Here is an 18,114-nt window from a genome sequence, read left to right on the forward strand (position 1 = left end):
CCCCACCCCCACACACCCCCTCCCCCCCCCCCCCCCCCCGAGACAATCCCTAAGCCCTGGACCTCCATTCCACTACTCACTATACACTTATCTGCATCCAGCTGCCAGGGCTGCTCTTACAACCCTACCTGGCCATATGTGGGCCACATGTTTGTGCACACGGACACAAGTGCACCCGCTGCCTCCAACTGCCCCAAGCAGCTCTTTGCAGGCTGGAATGCTGCCAGCCTGCAAAGGGAAACCCATGCTTTCCCACATTTTTTTGGGACTTGCTCATGACCCTTTCAAATATTCTTGTGATCCACTTTTGGCTTGTGACCCATAGGCTGAGAAACACTACCCTATACAATGTCTGTTTATTTAGGTTTTGAACCAGGAAAGTTGAATTTTACTCTTTACCCACCCTTACCTTTTAATGTAAGCATTTAGGTATATGCAATTTTTCATTTCTAGTATTACCTTCTCAAAAACATTTTCCAGCTATCACCACAGAGCAAAAGGGGCAAATATACACATTAGAACAAACAAAACAAAAGAGATACAAAGGATCACAAGGAACAACAAACCTGTTCTTTAAGTAGTTTTTGGCGGAGTAGTTCTTTTTCTTGTTCTTGTTTGGCACGTAGCTCTCTCTCTTCTTCATCCTGCTTGCGTGCCCGAGCCACATGATACTGAGCTTGACTCAGTAAGTCAGAGCACTGCCTGTAACATCCAATGTTTTCAGTTAATTAAAAGTTGACAGACATCTTCAGAGAAGACACAGCTTATTGCAATACTAACTGTCCATGCCACTGAACAAAAACTATTTGAATTCTAGAATAATTTTACATTAGACTTTAGAAAATAATTCTTAAGTAGTATGAATCTTAAATTACTGAGCAAGCCTTTTAATTTAAAGAACAGCTTCAGTACAGTTTACATGCATGCCATTACTCAAAAGCAGCTGTTTGTTAAAAAAATTAGAGCAAAAAAATAAATCCTTAAAACCTAAAGGGGAAATATTTCTAACTCACTTGAGTAGCTCTACAAGGACTCAACAACAACAACATAAAAAGTGTCTTATAAGTAACCAGAATTAAGTATCATCAGAAATAAAGATTTTCTATCCAAAAAAAAAAAAAAAAAAATTTAAGGTTGTACAGTTAAATGCTCAAAAGTAAGGATGCTTTGAGCTATCTTGGTCCAACCCCTGTGAGCTGGTGCTCATGGTGTTGTTACACATGAAACCAAATAATGAGTGGTTTTCTCAATGCATTTTTTTTCTGCCCAGAATCTTAGATATGCACATTTAACATCTTCTGTTGGGTACACATGCAAGAGCCTGATAAATCTTTAGTTTATAAACTATATAATGAACAAAGCAGAGTTTTTCTTTTAATGTGTATCTTAAGAAACAGATGTCATACGCATAAAGTTAGAAAGGCCCATGTGAACAGTTTTGTAATTCCTTCAAGCCTTGGTAAATCAGCTAAGAAACTTGCACAGAGAAATTTGATTGTTTTAACTGATTTTCAGACTGTAAGAACCCTTCAGCTCACCCCAATTTCACCTGAACTATCAAACCACTTCTCAGTGATTTTGCAGGTTAGCTGCAAAATGTCAGCATTGACACTGAAGTAGCGGGGGAAGGAGAATGGTAGGAGGTCTAAGTCAAAAAATATCTTTTAAAAAGAAAATTGTTGTAATTAAAAAAAAGTAGCTCAATGTTTTTGTTCAATCTTGCAAATGTATACATTTCACCTGAATGTAAAAATGAAGCCTAAAAAAAGGTTTTGAAAGTTATGAGCAACTAAAAAAAGAATTAAATATTGGATAACTGAGTTCAGCTCCAAGAAGAAAAAGACAGAGTTATAATCAGAATGAAGGAATGATTTTTACCTTGCTTCAGTAGCAGCAAGTGCCAAATCAAATCTCATTTTATCTCCTACTTTACTTAAATAACTGAAATATCTGGTGGGGGAAAACAAAAAACATTAAAATACTGCATATACATTTATACTTTTCTTTTAATAAGAAACTCAAGTAGTCAAATACACAGTGTGTCACTACAAAATTCTCTTACAACAAGAAGGAAAACGGACTTCTATATCCGAATACTGTGCTTGGATCTTTTAGTACCAATGAATGCTTGTATATTGAAAGGCTGGTTTTCTTCATTAAAACATCCTAAAGATGTTATTATGATAGTGCACTTTTTCACTTTTAATTCACAAGGATTCCAAAATGTTTATACACTTTGCATAATGACTGAATTATGCATTATAAATAATGTCCTATATGGAATATGGCAATCATATGATGTTGCTAACCCTGTTAAACAACTGTGCTTGTTCAGTACTAGTTAGGAATAAAACATTCATTCAATTGAAACTATTGGGTAGGCAGAAATTTGCCCATGATTAACTCATGTTAAACACGCCTAGCTATTGCGAAAAGAGATTGCATCTTTGTAGCATAGTTTTCTTTGTTCCATTCCCACACAAAGGAGACATAGCTCAGTTTGTCTAGTAGTTAAAGCTTAGAATTTCCAGTTAGTTGAAAAGTTTTAAAAGTCATCTTAGAGTCCAAGTCCAAACACTGCCTTTGATTCTGTACTACAGTAGGCCAAGTTCTTTGAAAACAGAAATGTCAGAAGGTTCCTATTTACTGGAATCCTTTATATAGAGTAGGGAATAAGAGTTCAGAAGCAGAGCTCTATTGCAAAAAGGACTTTCAAGACTGCCTCCACCTTATAACAAGTCAGTTTTGCCTAGGATAATCTCATATTCTCAGCATCTGTTTCTGCTGGCCTTGCTTAATCCAGTCCTGCTGCCTGCTGTTTGCAGTCTTGGCTGACATCATCATCATCATCAATCGAAGTTTTCAACACCAACAGGAAGGAGCTGGTGCATCAGTAAGTATATTGCTGCACTTGTCAGACTATCTGTGTTCCATTTGTCACAACCTAAAGTAAATAACAACTGAATGTGCAATAAGCAGAAGACGATATAGAAAACAATTTTTCTTTGACAGCGATCTCCTCCATCCCAGTTTACATACTCCTGGCAGAAACACACACCTCAGAAGGTGCAGTAACTGCACAGACAGGTAAACTGGGATGGACCCCAAAATATTCAGATGCTGAAACTTCTGAATGGCATGTAACAGAGACAATAAGTACCAACCTCCTCTCAGAATTAGAAGTAATCCACACAAGAGAAGAGACAGGTTCTCTTTTGAAGTTAAATAATCAAAACACTTTTGCTATTATAGAAGCTTTTTCCCATGCTGGATTGAGCTAATGTTCTACAGCAAATGAGAAAGGACAAAGTTTTTCACATATGATTTATATTCCACTCTCAAGTTTATCTAATAAATTTCTGTCAGCAAATTGTGCATTGGAAGTTTGAATTTTCTCTGAGTGGAAAGTAAAACACCCTTTTTTATTTGCACATTTTCACCAGGAGAAATTAAAGATTTCTAACACAATTTATAAATGGAAAGTCAGTTTGCACTGACTATTTTGTATTATGACATGTACTAGAATTTTGAAATAATTGTTAATAAAAATAATTTTAGCTAATGAGTAATATAACTGGAAATGTTTGTACCAAAAATCAAGCCAGGTGAATTTTTACATTTATTTTAACACTTTGTTTAGGTAAGCGTTTTAAACCAGAGATATTATATATATATTTTAATTAGAAAAAACCATCTTGGTGATGGAACCTTTTTTTCTCCTTTAGACATTCTTTGCCGCTAGGAGGAGCTATATTAGATCCTAGAACATATAAAATGACTTCCCTGGGGACTCTCTTAGTACTCCATCAGAACAAGTGGCTTTAAAATAAGTAAAAACTAGATCCAGTGCAAGTACTAACAAGGTTCCCCTTCCAGGCCCCTACTTTCTGTAACTCATGTTTTTTCACAAACAACATGGAACATGTACAATTTTTATATAACCCAAGTTCACTGATGTCAAAGTTAAAATTTGGGATGTAAACTGATTGTTTTCTTTACTCCTCGCCTTTGACTAACTGTACTGTTATCCACAAATCAAACTTTACCTGTGGGCTAGCTCCAGCTCCTTCACAGCATTTAGTACCTCTTTCAAGTTACTTTTTTCATCTTTGAGGACAGAAGTGGCTAGTCTCTGCAGCACTAGGGCCACGTTAAACATGAGGACAGTATCACTAGGTGCTACGTGTCTAGCCTGTGAAAGAAATGCACATTTTGTTTTGCTGTTTTAACATAGCCCCAAATTATCAGTGTCACATGGCTTATAAACATAATTATTTCAACCTGTTATATTTAAAAAGATATACAAGCTTACTTTATCAATATTATGACATATAAAAAACATGCAATAAACAGTCTCTTTTTTTTTTTTTTTTAATTTTTTATTTATTTATTTATTTTTACAAAGAACTATATTTAAATGTTTTTACCTTCAGCAAGGTCTGTTTGCATTCTTGTAACTTGCCACATTTGAAGAGTGCTCGGGCCAAGTACAACAATACCTCAGTATTCTGATGCTTATAGAACTTTCTGAGGCAGTTTTCATACTGAAAAGGAGGAAATGAATTATGAAAAATAGTGACTAGTTCTTTAAACTAGTGTAAAAACTTCCATACCTAATTCTACATACCTCAGGTACTATTCATAAAAACTCATTTACAAAGATATTTTATTTAAAAACTAGTCTAACCCTGTTGGGTCACTCTGTGGTGCTTGCTTTCTTCTAATGAATCTGAAACCTTTTCTAATATACGGAGTTCCCAATTCTTGTGAAAGCTGGTAGGAGTCCTACAAAACTTAGCTAAATATCAAGGGAACCCATGCATCGTTAGTTACAGAAGACAGAGATAAACTTCCATTATTTCCAATCATGTGAAAGGTGAGGGAGCAAGACACCAACATTCTCTCTATTGTTGAAATATAAAGTGCAGCTGTCACATTCCAACACACTAGCTACCATCACCACTCACTAGGTGTCAACTGTGCTTGGTCCCCCAATTTTTATTGTCTTTAATGGTCAAGAATACTGTATTTGGCAAGTGGATCTTTACATATTTCAATGCAAAAAAAAATATGCTAATACTATTGTATATAATGATTCGTAGCTACAGTGGTCTAGATTGTTAAAATGGAATTACACTTCTCTTTTAACGCAATAATGGTATTTGCTTAATGCTTTGAGTCAGAGTGGAATTGACTATTGTTGAGCCCAGGAAGTGAAAATAAACCTTTCCACTTTCTTGAATGTAGCTTTTGATTGTCTATTGTTCTACAAAGAAGACACTCAATGCTACAATGGTCAATCTTACTGTTTGCTATGATGGTCAATATTAATGTTTTTTCTGCATGTAAGTCAGAAAGAAGCGACTTAATTTGTCACTGAAGTTCCAATGTCCATAAAGAACCCATTGGCAGAACTGTTAGAGTAACGTATCAACAGCAGGGTATTGGCTTTACCTAAAAGGAGTGCCAGATGCATTCACACACAACAAGTGATTCATGTTATAGTAACTACTGGTAGATCTAATCTCATCAGGGTTGTTTTTTTTTTAAACTGTATTGAAACCCCCCCACAGATATTCTTATAAGGCTATCCTGAACCTCTCTGATGTGTTTATTAAGTGAACCAAGTATATATAAATTTAGCTTGGGCTCAATTTTCACATAATAAGAGTTTGTTTAGAGCAACAGTTTACAACCTCGCTAGACTCAAGCCACCCCTCCAAAAGTGCCAGCTCTTAGTTTTGGTTTCTTTTTTTGACTGTAGGAAAAAAAAAAATTGACCTATTCTTCTGTTCAAAAGAACTCAGAAAGACCACAACAGGTCAAAGTGTTTTTGACACTATGGATTCCTATTTGAAATCTCTGCGTTTGTCTTGTGAATCACATACAGGTGTTTACATCCCTAACAGTGTTAATGCTGGATGGTATCAAGTGATACCCCTAAGAGGCTCTTCGGCACCTGGTTGAGAATCACTGGTTTAAAGCATCTCTCTAGCTTGTTATACATACTAGTGATTTCTAGCAGATGGATGCTGCTAAGGAAGCCATCTCATGCATAGAGAACACAGCTTGACCTGGTTGCCAGCATGCAGAAGGCAACTGGTCTCTGAATTATTTAAGTAGGTGTCTTAAGTCATGGATCAGTCCAACCGTACTGCTAAGATCATGTGTGTGTCAAGAGGGCATGAAGTTCCAAAAACATACATGTAGTACTCAGAACTACCATGAAATTCAGTAGCTAATTCCTAAGCAGGAAACTCTGTTATGAAGAAGTTACAGAAAACTACTAATTTACTTCAATAATGTTTTGAGATAATATAGAAAATTAATGTTATTTGGCTAAATAATACAAGATAAAAGAAGCTTCATCAGACCAAATTTCTATAATCCAATTCACACTCTGCTGAGGATGGCACAGAAGAGAAAATTTTAAGCTGACAGATGCCCTGGTGTTCATGTCCACAACCGGCATCAAGACTTAATTTGATAGTTAATAAGATTTTACAAGTAGATCTTTTATTTGTTATAAAAAGCTATCCAAATCCCCAGAAACTACCAATGTTATGTTCTAGATATATTTCTTTGCTACCTAATCCATGGTTCAATTTATAGAGGTTACCATCTGCACAGCACTGATGTATTGTTTCTGTTCTACGTAGATGTGTGCCAGATTTAGCCACACATCGCTGATATCTGCTGTTGCCTCTCTCACTTGGGCAAAGACATCACGAGCCTCACGGAAATATCCTTTGTGCGCCAATACAGCTCCTAAAAGAAAAGTGAAATGTACATTGTAAGCTTCCAGGCTTTTGTACTATGTACTACCACTAAAGTTATAGAATACTAAACAGATAATTAAGAGCTGTGAGACAGCTGCTGTCCACAATATATTGTCCCTAAGATAGTAAATGAACAGGCTCTGCATAAAACAAGATTTCATAGATTTCACAGACATTAGGGCTGGAAGGGACCTCACAAGATCACTGGGTCCAGCCCCCAACCCAAAGGGCAAGAAAAAAGGACAAGTTAAGGATTAATACTTAAGCATTCTGCAGTTTATATACCAGAAATAAGAAATCCAAAAATCATCACTACTAAACTACTAAATAAAATTCAAATCTAATAAATCACCTATGCCATTAGCAGCATACAAATTCTTTGGATCATTTCTGAGTACTTGCTTGTAGATTGCTAGTGCACGATCTTGATGCCGCTTTTCCTGTTAAAAAAAGGAATAAGAAAACAAAACAATCCTTTACTGAAACCTCAGAAGGAGTGCCTGTGTTTTACTATGAAGCCTGCCAGATATACAATACAAGATGCATTTTATAAGGTGCAGACAGAAATTACACACGATCAGCCCCCTGAAAGCACTCTATAGCCGTGCTGTGACACATGCGCATGGCTGCAGAGCACTTTTTAAGTGGCTGATCGTGAGAAAAATTAACCCTCCTCAAATGAGGTATCAGATGAAGGCACTCTACTTTAGAGCACCTTAGGGCCCTTTTGTTCTCTAGGATTAATTTGTTGCATGATCGGGGCTGTCAGCAAGTAGTGAGGGAGGATGGGGAAGCCAGTAGGGTTCCAGCTGCCTGCTAGGGTTTGCCTAGCCTAAGCTGGAGGGGGAGTGAGGGAGTGGGAAGTTAGAGCCCCCTGCCTTGTGACCCACCTCCCCCACAAGCTCAGGCTGGACAAACCCAGTAAGCAGCTCGCTGCTGCTGGCTTCCCCATCCCTTCCTGCTGACAGCCCCAGAGATGGGGAGGGGCATGGCCGAAGAGAGGGGCAGCTTCTTCACTGGGGAGAGAGTTGGCACCTTGCCTGGGTGCTTTTCTGCCAGCAGGTTCAATTCCCACCCCGACCCAACAGGCACATGTCTATTGGGTCGGGGTGGGGGGGCTCTAAGTCATGGCACTTTATGTAAAGTACCATGAGTTACAGAAGGGGATTGTATGTCTGACAGCATGCAAAGAAGCAGTTACCTTCTCTCTATCCCTGGTGGGCTGATGTAGAGTTTGCAACCAGACATTACCAAGAGCCAACATGGAATAAGTATCATTCTGTGTAGATGGCTGCTTCAATATCCTCTCGAATTTCTTCTGTCCTGGACCCCACTCTTGTTTAGCCAAGTGAAGATTCCCAATCAATGACCAAGCATCTGGATGGTCCTGAAACAAAAATCAGTATAAAAAAGTAACCTACGGACTGATTTCACTTACTGTATTACACAGAAAATATACACATGTTAATTACTACTAGTACATACATGTTATCTACAAGTTACTTTTCTATATAAAGGAATAAAAGTAGTGAACAAATGCAAGAGATTATTTCAGACACCTTGCATATGTTAAGCTGAAAAACAAGTTTACTGGACTATTAGCTTCAAATTTTAGTTCTACATCAAGATGTTTAAACACTAACCTGATTTATCTGCAGTGCTTCTTTAAACCAATCAGAAGCTTCATAAAAGTTTCCTTTGTCTCTAGCCATAGCTCCCAATCGCAAGTAACCTAAAAACAGAAAATACTTTAAAACAGCAGTTTAAATAATAGGGCTTGTATAAATCCATAGACTTTGCCTTTTTCTTGAGATGTTTAGGATGGCAAGCACCCAAAAATAGTCTAACATTTATATGGACACATTATATGCATGCAACTTCTTGTTTACACCAAATAATTTTTCAATTGGCAAGCTTTGTGCTACATGGAAATTACAGCTTTTACAAAAATTAATTAAATAGTCCAGTTTCTCCCATGAGCTTCAGAGAGAACTAAAATGAAACTCAAAGAACAAAGGACATCTTTGATTTACCATTTATATAAGCCAAGTTATATACATTGATAAAAAAACTTCAAAAATACTTATCTTAAAACTATGGAGGATTGTTGAACTAATTAAAAACACTTACAGTCAACATAATTAGGATGTTCTCTTAAAATGTTTTTATACAACTTTTCTGCTTCATGGAATTCACACATTGCCTCATATAGTCTAGCAAGGTTATAGGATGTGGTCACTGAAATAGCATTGTAGTAATGTTCATCATGTTCAGCTTCTGCCTTAGCACGATCCAGTGATGCCAAAAAATATTTCTAAATGTAAGAAAATAGTAAAACAGAACAATTTTTAAAAAAAATTCCTGAATAATCACAAAACAAACTAGCACCTTAATTTGAATGGTAGCAATTTAGTTTGGTACCTTTGCTTCACCTAGGTTTCCAAGTCTAAAGTGGAGAGCACCAACATTATTCAAAATCTCTGGCGGTACATCTGCCTGCACTTTCTCTTGAAGTATGCGAGTTGCTGTTCCGTAGGCTGAAAGAGCCCCCTGTGTGATTGTAAAATAGAAAAGGAGGGAAAAAAATGAAGGGAAAAAAAGTAGTAGGATGAATTCTAAGCATGTTTGCAGCACACATAAAAAGGGAGCATTGCATAAAGTGTACATTTTACAGAATGCAATACCTGTATATCAGTCTGCTCTAGAATCTGTGCTAGTTCAATCCATGCTTCCACATCATCTGGATACTGTTCTGTAACCTTCTTCAAGTGACCCTGAAAACACCGAACATTTACGCAATTAATATATTAAACATACAAAGTGTGAAAATAAACACCGTAAGAGTTATCTTTTCAAGTATCTCTCTCTTTTCTCTAAACCATGAAGGTCTAATGGTCCAACAATAACTGGACAAAGCTGGCCAGAAAAGAAATTTATACGTCCAGCTGCAGTACCCTGAAACATACCATGTAGCTCTATACATGCTCCTGACTAAATCAGCAGTAGTATAGCTGCATCCACAGGATGCAGAGCAAGTTAGTAGACACTGCCAAAGCCCATCCCAACTAATCCACTGCATAGACACTGCTACACTGATACAGGGGACAGCATACAAAAGGCACACAACACTGAGGGTATAACCACTGGAGTTGGTAAGATAGTGTTTTAGATATGGATTTATTTTAGCACTTTATTACCAAATATACCAAGAAAAGATTTTGACAGTGTCCTTTCAGAATGGGTGGACAAGAATATATTTACAACTTCAATAAGGCATGCTTTATTTTCTTCCCCTGCTCCCCCAGAGGACTTCATTATTTGTACACGGGGAATGTTTGGGTTTTTTTTGTTTGTTTGTTTTTTTAAAGACAACAGAAACTAAAATGGCTGCTTCTAGTTAAAAGCCCCTTAGTCTCATTTTTATTTCAGAAGATACTACCTTCTCTGCAGTTTATGGTATCTGTCAATAAAGATAAAAATTCACCAGAAACATACACTGAGCTCCATGTTTACAGTAAAGTAACCCTGATTTTTTGGGACATTACAACTTAGATTTTAAGGCTCAATTTCTGCTCTTGGATACAAAAACAGATCTGGGGAACCAATGTACATTCAAGATCATCAGACCAACAGACAGGACTCAGAACAAAAATTCATCATCCAAGTCTGGCTGTACCTTTGCAATATCTCTTTTTTCCTGGTCTTCAGAAGCTGCATACAGCGATCCAAGGATTTTCATAGTCTCATAATTGTTTGGATAGGCTTTCAAAACTTTTTCAAAGCACTGTGATGCATTCTCCTTGTCTCCCCGATAAATGTACATTTGACCCAAACCAAAAAATGGTAATACAAAAGAAGAGGAGGCAAATTGTGTGGCTTGGTAGTAATATTGGAAAGCCTGGTCATAATCTTCCTAATTAAAAGAGAAAAAGCACAGGGATTACTGTATTTTGTATTTAAATTATTTGAATTCATTGAATATCAAAAATTCTAAAATGTAACATAGAAGAGGACTTTTAAAAGTTATCATACCTGTACATGAAAAGATCTAGCCAGCTGGTAGCAACTCTCTGCCTGCATAGCTTCAACTTCTGTATTATGGAAAGCATGAAGAGCCAAGTGTTGTACCTTTCCGTAATCCTGAATAAGGAAAATAAGACTCAGTTTGGAGGGATAGGGGAGGAAATCAATTCCCATTTATGTAGAAGTTTAAGTTTCCCAGAAACAAAAAGGACAGACAAGTTAAAAAGTAACTTTTGCTATGTTAAAAACAACATATTTCATTTTAGGAGTTTACTATTCTTTTCACTATGCCAGTTTTAAAAACAGGCAATAGCCAACTGCCTTTAGGAACATGGGTTGTGTTTAATTTAAAGAAGCAACTCATTTTTGTGGCTTTCTTGAGAAAAAACTAACAAGGGACTTGAAAGTTAAAAACTTCATGCCTGCCTGTCTACAATAACAAGTTTATTCTTCGCAACTTTGGACCTTTCCCAAGTCAAAGGATATTTAAAATATGATTTTTTTTAACATGTGTACTTTAATACCTTACAAAATGCAGGTGAAGTAAATATTAAGTAATTATACAATATTAAGTAATGATACAAGGCAGAAATGGGAATGTATTCGTGACAGCAGAACAGTTGCTGTTTAAGAGGTTATGAAATCTTCCATAAATATTCTGTAACACCCTTACCTTTTTGAAGAAGAAGTGATTAGCTAAGTGGTTCAACACCATTGGGTTACTGGGATCAATTGTGTAAGCTCTAGAGAGGAGCTGGACACCATTTTTGATGGAATCAGCCTACATGAAACATTGAAAGATCTCAACACCACATCTGAACAGGTATTTTTCTCATTATAAACATCTTTAGAATCATACTTTCAAAAGTCAGCAAAATGTTATCCAGTTAGAACCTCTTCCTGGATTTATAATATTTGAAAGCACCTCTTTGAAAGTTCATCAGGCTTTGCAGACTTTTGTTTTTGAACTAAGAACACAGAACAGAACCCTACAGAGTGGAATTATTTCAATATATTGGTTATATTAACAACCTTCTGCTGATACTGAGCGGTACCCTGGCAGCACCCCTGAAAGGATCTCAAGACAGCCCAGGGTGCCACAAAAACCTAGCTGAGAATTACTAGTTTAGGGAAACCATATAAAAAACATTACCATATAAAAATACATTTACAAATGTATTTTTAAAGCTCTGTCATAGGACTACACTTAAAATTTAAATGTTAATTAGAACCAAAAGATATCCACTTGCTTGGTAAATGGAGTGTACCATTAAAATAGTGCTTGGACTATGCTAGTGTCCTACCAAACTTAGCTATTTCTGCCATGGCATAAGATACAGTTATAACAGCCCAGCTTATGTAAACTGGAATAAGCTACACCACTATAGATTGAAATCAACCCAAAAGGGATACTTTAAATTGCATTACAAAAACCTAAACTTGACTGACAAGAATCAACCAACATGTATACTGCAGAGTCTGCACTAGTTCACCTTCAGAGAGATATTACCATGTTAGTTTTGACATAAAGAACGATGAACCAGTTCACCTTTTTCTATATTGACTAAATAATATATGATAAAAGAAGCTTCATCAGACCAAATTTCTATAATCCAATTCACACCATAACTCTGAAGATGGCACAGAAGGGAAAATTTTAAGCTGACAGATGCCCTGGTGTTCATATCCACAACTGGCATCCAGACTTAATTTAGCAGTTAATAAGATTTTACAAGTAGATCTTTTATTTGTTATAAAAAGCTATTCAGATTCCCAGAAGCTACCGATGTTATATCCTAGATATATTCACCTAAGGAACTCTCTCAACATGACACTGTGTACCAACTACTGAAAAGCCAGTACTAGATTCCTTCTTTATACAAATAGTGAAGAGGGCTGTTGGTGGGATGCCTGCTTTGTGGACATGTTATCACCACAAGGTGGAGGTACCCTGGAATTTGCAGACTTTCAGAACATTCTACAGGGACTGTTTGATATATCACTTTCACAGAGTTCAGCATGGCTCTAGCAATGACTGACATGTTCCAGTGTATTCAGAGTCAATCCCTGTGAAACAAGGCAAATGGACTAAAATCTGTCCTTAGTTTGTTAATTTTAGACAGCTGGCAATGTATTGAGCACATGTATGCAGCTGCCTGCTGTTGTAAGCCAGAAGAAAATATTTAACAAACCACTATACTTTTTCCTATAGTATTTAACGGACATATTACATCTGGAAGTTGACTAAAACATATGAATCTCCCCTGAGTATTTAATAATTTAATTTGTGCTGTTTGTATGATCACTGAATTACTTCAGTCAACATCACTATGAAATGCAATTGCAAGTCTGAGTAAGAATACAAATATACATTTTCAAGCCTCCCCCCAGGTCACACTTACCTCTTTGTTATTGAGTTCCAAAACAGCCAGCCCAACCAAAGCCCCTACACATTTTGAGTTGAGCTCTAGAGCCCTGCTGAATGCCAGACGAGCTTTTTCCAGCTTATTCAATTTCACAAAGCAGTGGCCCATACCTAACCGAACCTCAGCTAGAAAAGAAGAGCAAGTCACTCAAAATATCAAAATCTCAAACTCTTTACATACATACTTGTTACTCTGAACTGATGGCGAAGTGAGATCCTTACTTTTTAAAGTTATATGGGGGAACACTGATTCAGATTCTATTCAGAGACAGCCTTATGCATTAGTGACCTCAATAGTGTAGTATGGCCTCAATTTCTCCTGCATTTATGCCTTTAATTGTTTCAGATAACAACTTTTTTAGTTAATGGAATAAAATGTGAAAAATGGTATCAGTATAGTGTGCTGTGTATTTATAATTATTTCTAAATTTATTTCATTTTAGTTTACAGTTATTTTTAGAAAGAAATGCATTATAAAATTGTCAGGAGGAAAAGTTGGAAGTCTGACCAGCTATATAGATAGCAGCTGGTACTTTTGGCACTTTAGAAAATATAGATGGTTTAGAACTGTGGGATAAGCTAATTAGCTGTTTCTTTGGAAACAATTATCAGTGAAAGGATTAATAAATGAGGCCTAAGTCAAATTAACTAACTTAATTGTCTATGAAAATCAAAATTAATTTGGAAGAGGGCATACCGCAGTACTATCCTTACAAGCTCCCTGTACACTATGAATAAAGAGGTAACTTATATTTACAAATAAATCAGAATGAATTAAATAAAGTGCTAAATACAAACTAAGCAAAAGTTTGTAAAAAAGGAAGAAATTCTTAGGCTAATATGTGGCTGCAGAAACACAAAATCCAAAAGGGACCTGTTAGAGGAGACAGTGGCAGAGCAATCTGCATGCACATATTGCATCATGCAAAATGTTTAAGAACACTTGCTCCTATGCTAAGAGAATGTAACACTTTCAAGTACCTGTTTAAACTTCTAACTACATGAACTGCTACTGTTTTTTTCCTGTTTTATCCAGAATTTTAGTAATTAAAAAAAAAAAAAAAAATCTACGATCCAATGGACACTAGTATTTGTGGGCTTTGAGATCTTTGATAACTCTGAAGCAAAAGCCTCTTCTTATATTCAGTTTTGGAAGACCTAAGTACCTCCCAAACTTCCCATTCAAAAAGTTGGTCCTAGTTTGTCAGCTTCTTTGGACAACCTGTTTTTATTTTTGTATCAGCTCTTTAAAAAAAAATCATCAATCAAAAATTCATAAAGCAGAAAGCTGATCTATTCTATAAGAGTTCCATTTTTGCAGTTCACAACTGTAAAAGGGTGCATCTATAAAGCTACATTTTCTAGTACCTGAAATAATCATACAGCCTTATTTAAGGCTGGAACAACTTAAATAAGGCTCCTTATACCTTCAATGGAAAAGATATTCTACCTCTTACCTGGGCAACCAGGATTCGTTCGCAGTGCTTTCTTATAGTAGGCAAGGGCTCCTCTATAATCTTTCTTGTTGAATGAAATGCATGCTTTACCTGTTACAAAAACAGTTTCAGAAGATAATAAACATGATCTGCTGAAGTTTTGCCACGCTGCCCTTTTCAGTAGCTGCTGCTGTAATTAATGGAATTAAGTGAAGTCATATGTATAGTCAGGAAAATCCCTGCAATGACAAACCTCTGAGTTTCAATAACTTCAAAAAATAAAATTAAAACACAGGACAAGTTTACTTTTTGCTAGTTTTATTTTTACTTGAATTTTATCCTCTCTTTTCTGGTTCAAAGGAAAGAGATTTACTATATGGTGGAATTAGAAACCCTAAAGCCTCTCTCTAGAACAGCAACTGACAAAAGGTATTAACATTTGTTGACCCTTCACCACTGAGGGTATTCTACCCTTTGACATCAGTGGATCTGTGTAAATAAGAACAATGACTGGCATAGCAGACAAAGGCACAGGAGTATTTAATAGAGAACTGCTTCACCAGAAAGCCTTACGGTGGCTTTTCCTACCTGTAAGCACTTCCTGAATTGATCTTCCAGAATATTTTGTACACTTTTGCTAAGCAGAGATGGGATGGGCCTTCATTACCAAAAGTTCACTTCTGTACTTACAAAAACAGATATAGAGCCTGAACATGACTGGAGAACATATCTAATGTTTTTACACAGATATTCATAAAATTCTTACCAAGAAGAGCTGGAATATTATTTGGAGATTGGTTGAGCACAAAGTGAAACTGTGCATCAGCTTGGTCCATTTTATCACCCTCTAGCAGACAAAAGCAAGCTCTTCCCAACAGGTGGTTCTAGATGAATGAGAAATAGATGTCAAAGATTTTTTTACTACATTTTATACCAACCACTTTTAGTACTATTTAATAATTTTCTTACTTTCCATTGAAAACCTTATTTTTATGATTATTTTTTCCCTGGAATTCCAACAATTAAGAACTACAGGTTTCCACAAATCATTCCTACAAATTACATGTAGCCAAGTCTAAACATGTACTAAAAAGCGTAACAAAAACAGAAGGAGTAACCTGGCCTGATTACGTTATTAATCCCAAACCAAGAGCACTCATTTTGATAGTGATACACAAAAGTGTCAATTTTACTTGAATGCTTACAAAGTTAGCAGTGCAATTCACATAAATGGAATTGTAAAGTCTGCTCATGAGCAACTGTCCTCCCTTCAGTGATGCAATAATTATAAATTTGCTTTCTTAAAAAAGAAAAAAAAATTACCTGTACTTATGACACTTATAGCAAGTTACAAAGCAAGTTTCATAAAACAATTAGCAGATATGATTCTTCATATAAACAAACTTTACCTGATCATACATGATTATTTTGTCAGCCATTGTATATAGCAAGGTCGCTTGTGTAATGAGCTCCTTCTTATTATCTTTATTCTTTTCTTTCCGAGCTTGCTGTACATAATATGCTGCTAGGGTATCCAAGCATGTCATCTGATCTTTTTCATGGTCTCTATAATCCAAATTACCATCTATACGTGCAGCTTCCAATAGTTTCACAAAGTCTTCTGTTTTGCCTTGTTTGTAGTATTCCAGCTATAAACACAAAAATTTACAGAGTCATTCCATCAAAATGTATAGTCATTCTATCACATTTCTCCAGTTTAACTGCAGATATTCACTTACATACCAATACAATACATTAAGTATCTCATAGCTACTTTGTACTAAAAAAGGTATACACAATATCTATCCAATATTGCACAGATAAAAATTCAGTGGCAGCCCAACTGGAAACCTACCAGTTGTTCTGTAATTATTTGAACATAATTCATTAATGGAACAGGCTGTACATTAGGAAAGGAATAGTAATCAAACATCCAACTGAGGATATTTCAGGACAGTTCAGTTCTAACCAAAATGTAACATCTGTTTAGACAAAGTTGTCAGACGATATCAAAAGCATAAACATCAAACAAGATTTGAAACATTCAAAATTTAAACCATATAAAATACTGGGTAGCATAAGCAAATTTGTTTATTAAAAAAAAGAAAAACAACATGAGCAGCAATAACTTTTTTTAATGAAAAATGATACAGGGACATGCTTGACTACATAAACATAGAACAAGCTATATTTATGAACTGGGTTGCCAGACAGGATATATCATCTTAAATAGGTAGAATCCATACACCTTTGGAAAACATGTTTTCACTAAATTTCAGAAGATAACTGCTCTTTACAAAGCAACTGTTAGGACCAGTTAATTTTAAAATTCTATGTTGGTACTGCTTTGCACACCAGCAAACTTTATGGCAATTTCTTTCCTCCACTCATACACTCACTTATCTCATCAATGCCATGGAAATGACTTAGATCACCCCTAAACCTGTATAATTTGCTCATATTCATGTAACAAAAAATCTATCTACTATCCTATGTGAATGAAATCCTCCCTCACTTGTGTTCATAAATAAGGAGCTGTTTATTTTATATTCACAAAGTAACAATTTTCTCTCTCCCTTCTCAGAGTATTTTATTTCATTAATTTGTAATTTGCTTCCCCCATCCCACAGTTCACCATTTTTTTCTTAGAATAATGCCTAGTACTCTACCACTGGTTTCTAAGCTTTGTACCAAAGAATTAAAAATCAACCTGGTAAAATGCACAGATTTTTAACACGACAGTAAAAAATGATGCTAAACAGCATCACCTCATGGAGAAACTGAGTTCTAGAGTCTTTGCTATATCACTAACTGTGATATAACAAATTAGGAGTATTAAGCCCAGAGTTCAATGTCCTTTAAGATGAAATTTAAGTCCCACTTCAAGATTTAATCTCTCCTACTAACAAATGTAACACAGTAGAAATTGTTTTTAAACTAACCGCTAAGGCAATCCATATGTGCAGCTGGGTATGTTCTTGTTTCAGGATACTTATAACTTCATCCCCCTCCGGTAACTGATCGAAGTCAAGCTCAATGACCTGAAAATAGCAAAAATAATTAAAAACTTATTAGGTATTGATAACTTATACTACTGACTTCAAATAAAACGTAATGGTAAATATTAAAATTTAAAAAATATTGACATGAGACTAAACAGATAATGCGTTCTAAGAGTACCCCAGAAGTTAGATTAGAGAACCTTGAAGAATCTGGATGTTTCCTTTACAGCAGGGGTTTTCAACCTTTTTTTTTTTTTAACAAGTGTACCCCTTCTGTCTCAGTTTCAGCTAATGTACCCCTTTAATATTAAAATTATTTAGGAGAGGCTAAGCATGTGCCCCTCATCAGGCAAGTCTGTGGGGGAGGGGAAAGGGTCATGGGGGGGGGGCCAGATCAAGGCCCTCATGGTGAGAGAGGGGGCAGAAGGAGCTCTGATTTTCCATGATAA

The 18,114-nt window shown here is 36.0% G+C and overlaps 1 protein-coding gene across 1 annotated transcript in view; it reads right to left on the bottom strand.

Annotated features, from left to right (window-relative positions):
• The window catches only part of CTR9 (CTR9 homolog, Paf1/RNA polymerase II complex component), a 41,399-nt gene that overhangs the window by 10,328 nt on the left and 12,957 nt on the right, over positions 1 to 18,114 (bottom strand). The window contains exons 2-20 of the mRNA XM_019519581.1: positions 17,606 to 17,704; positions 16,073 to 16,312; positions 15,430 to 15,547; positions 14,685 to 14,774; positions 13,205 to 13,353; positions 11,476 to 11,583; positions 10,812 to 10,919; positions 10,456 to 10,692; positions 9,464 to 9,553; positions 9,201 to 9,329; positions 8,910 to 9,093; positions 8,423 to 8,511; positions 7,981 to 8,166; positions 7,132 to 7,219; positions 6,620 to 6,768; positions 4,428 to 4,544; positions 4,047 to 4,192; positions 1,879 to 1,950; positions 567 to 702 (exon numbers count right to left, since the gene is read on the bottom strand). Of these exons, the coding sequence (XP_019375126.1) occupies positions 567 to 702; positions 1,879 to 1,950; positions 4,047 to 4,192; positions 4,428 to 4,544; positions 6,620 to 6,768; positions 7,132 to 7,219; positions 7,981 to 8,166; positions 8,423 to 8,511; positions 8,910 to 9,093; positions 9,201 to 9,329; positions 9,464 to 9,553; positions 10,456 to 10,692; positions 10,812 to 10,919; positions 11,476 to 11,583; positions 13,205 to 13,353; positions 14,685 to 14,774; positions 15,430 to 15,547; positions 16,073 to 16,312; positions 17,606 to 17,704 (2,535 nt within the window). The remainder of the gene's footprint in view (positions 1 to 566; positions 703 to 1,878; positions 1,951 to 4,046; positions 4,193 to 4,427; positions 4,545 to 6,619; positions 6,769 to 7,131; positions 7,220 to 7,980; positions 8,167 to 8,422; positions 8,512 to 8,909; positions 9,094 to 9,200; positions 9,330 to 9,463; positions 9,554 to 10,455; positions 10,693 to 10,811; positions 10,920 to 11,475; positions 11,584 to 13,204; positions 13,354 to 14,684; positions 14,775 to 15,429; positions 15,548 to 16,072; positions 16,313 to 17,605; positions 17,705 to 18,114) is intronic.

Source organism: Gavialis gangeticus, unplaced genomic scaffold, assembly GCF_001723915.1.
Source record: "Gavialis gangeticus isolate Ggan-Ray unplaced genomic scaffold, GavGan_comp1, whole genome shotgun sequence".
NCBI classification, from domain to species: domain Eukaryota; kingdom Metazoa; phylum Chordata; order Crocodylia; family Gavialidae; genus Gavialis; species Gavialis gangeticus.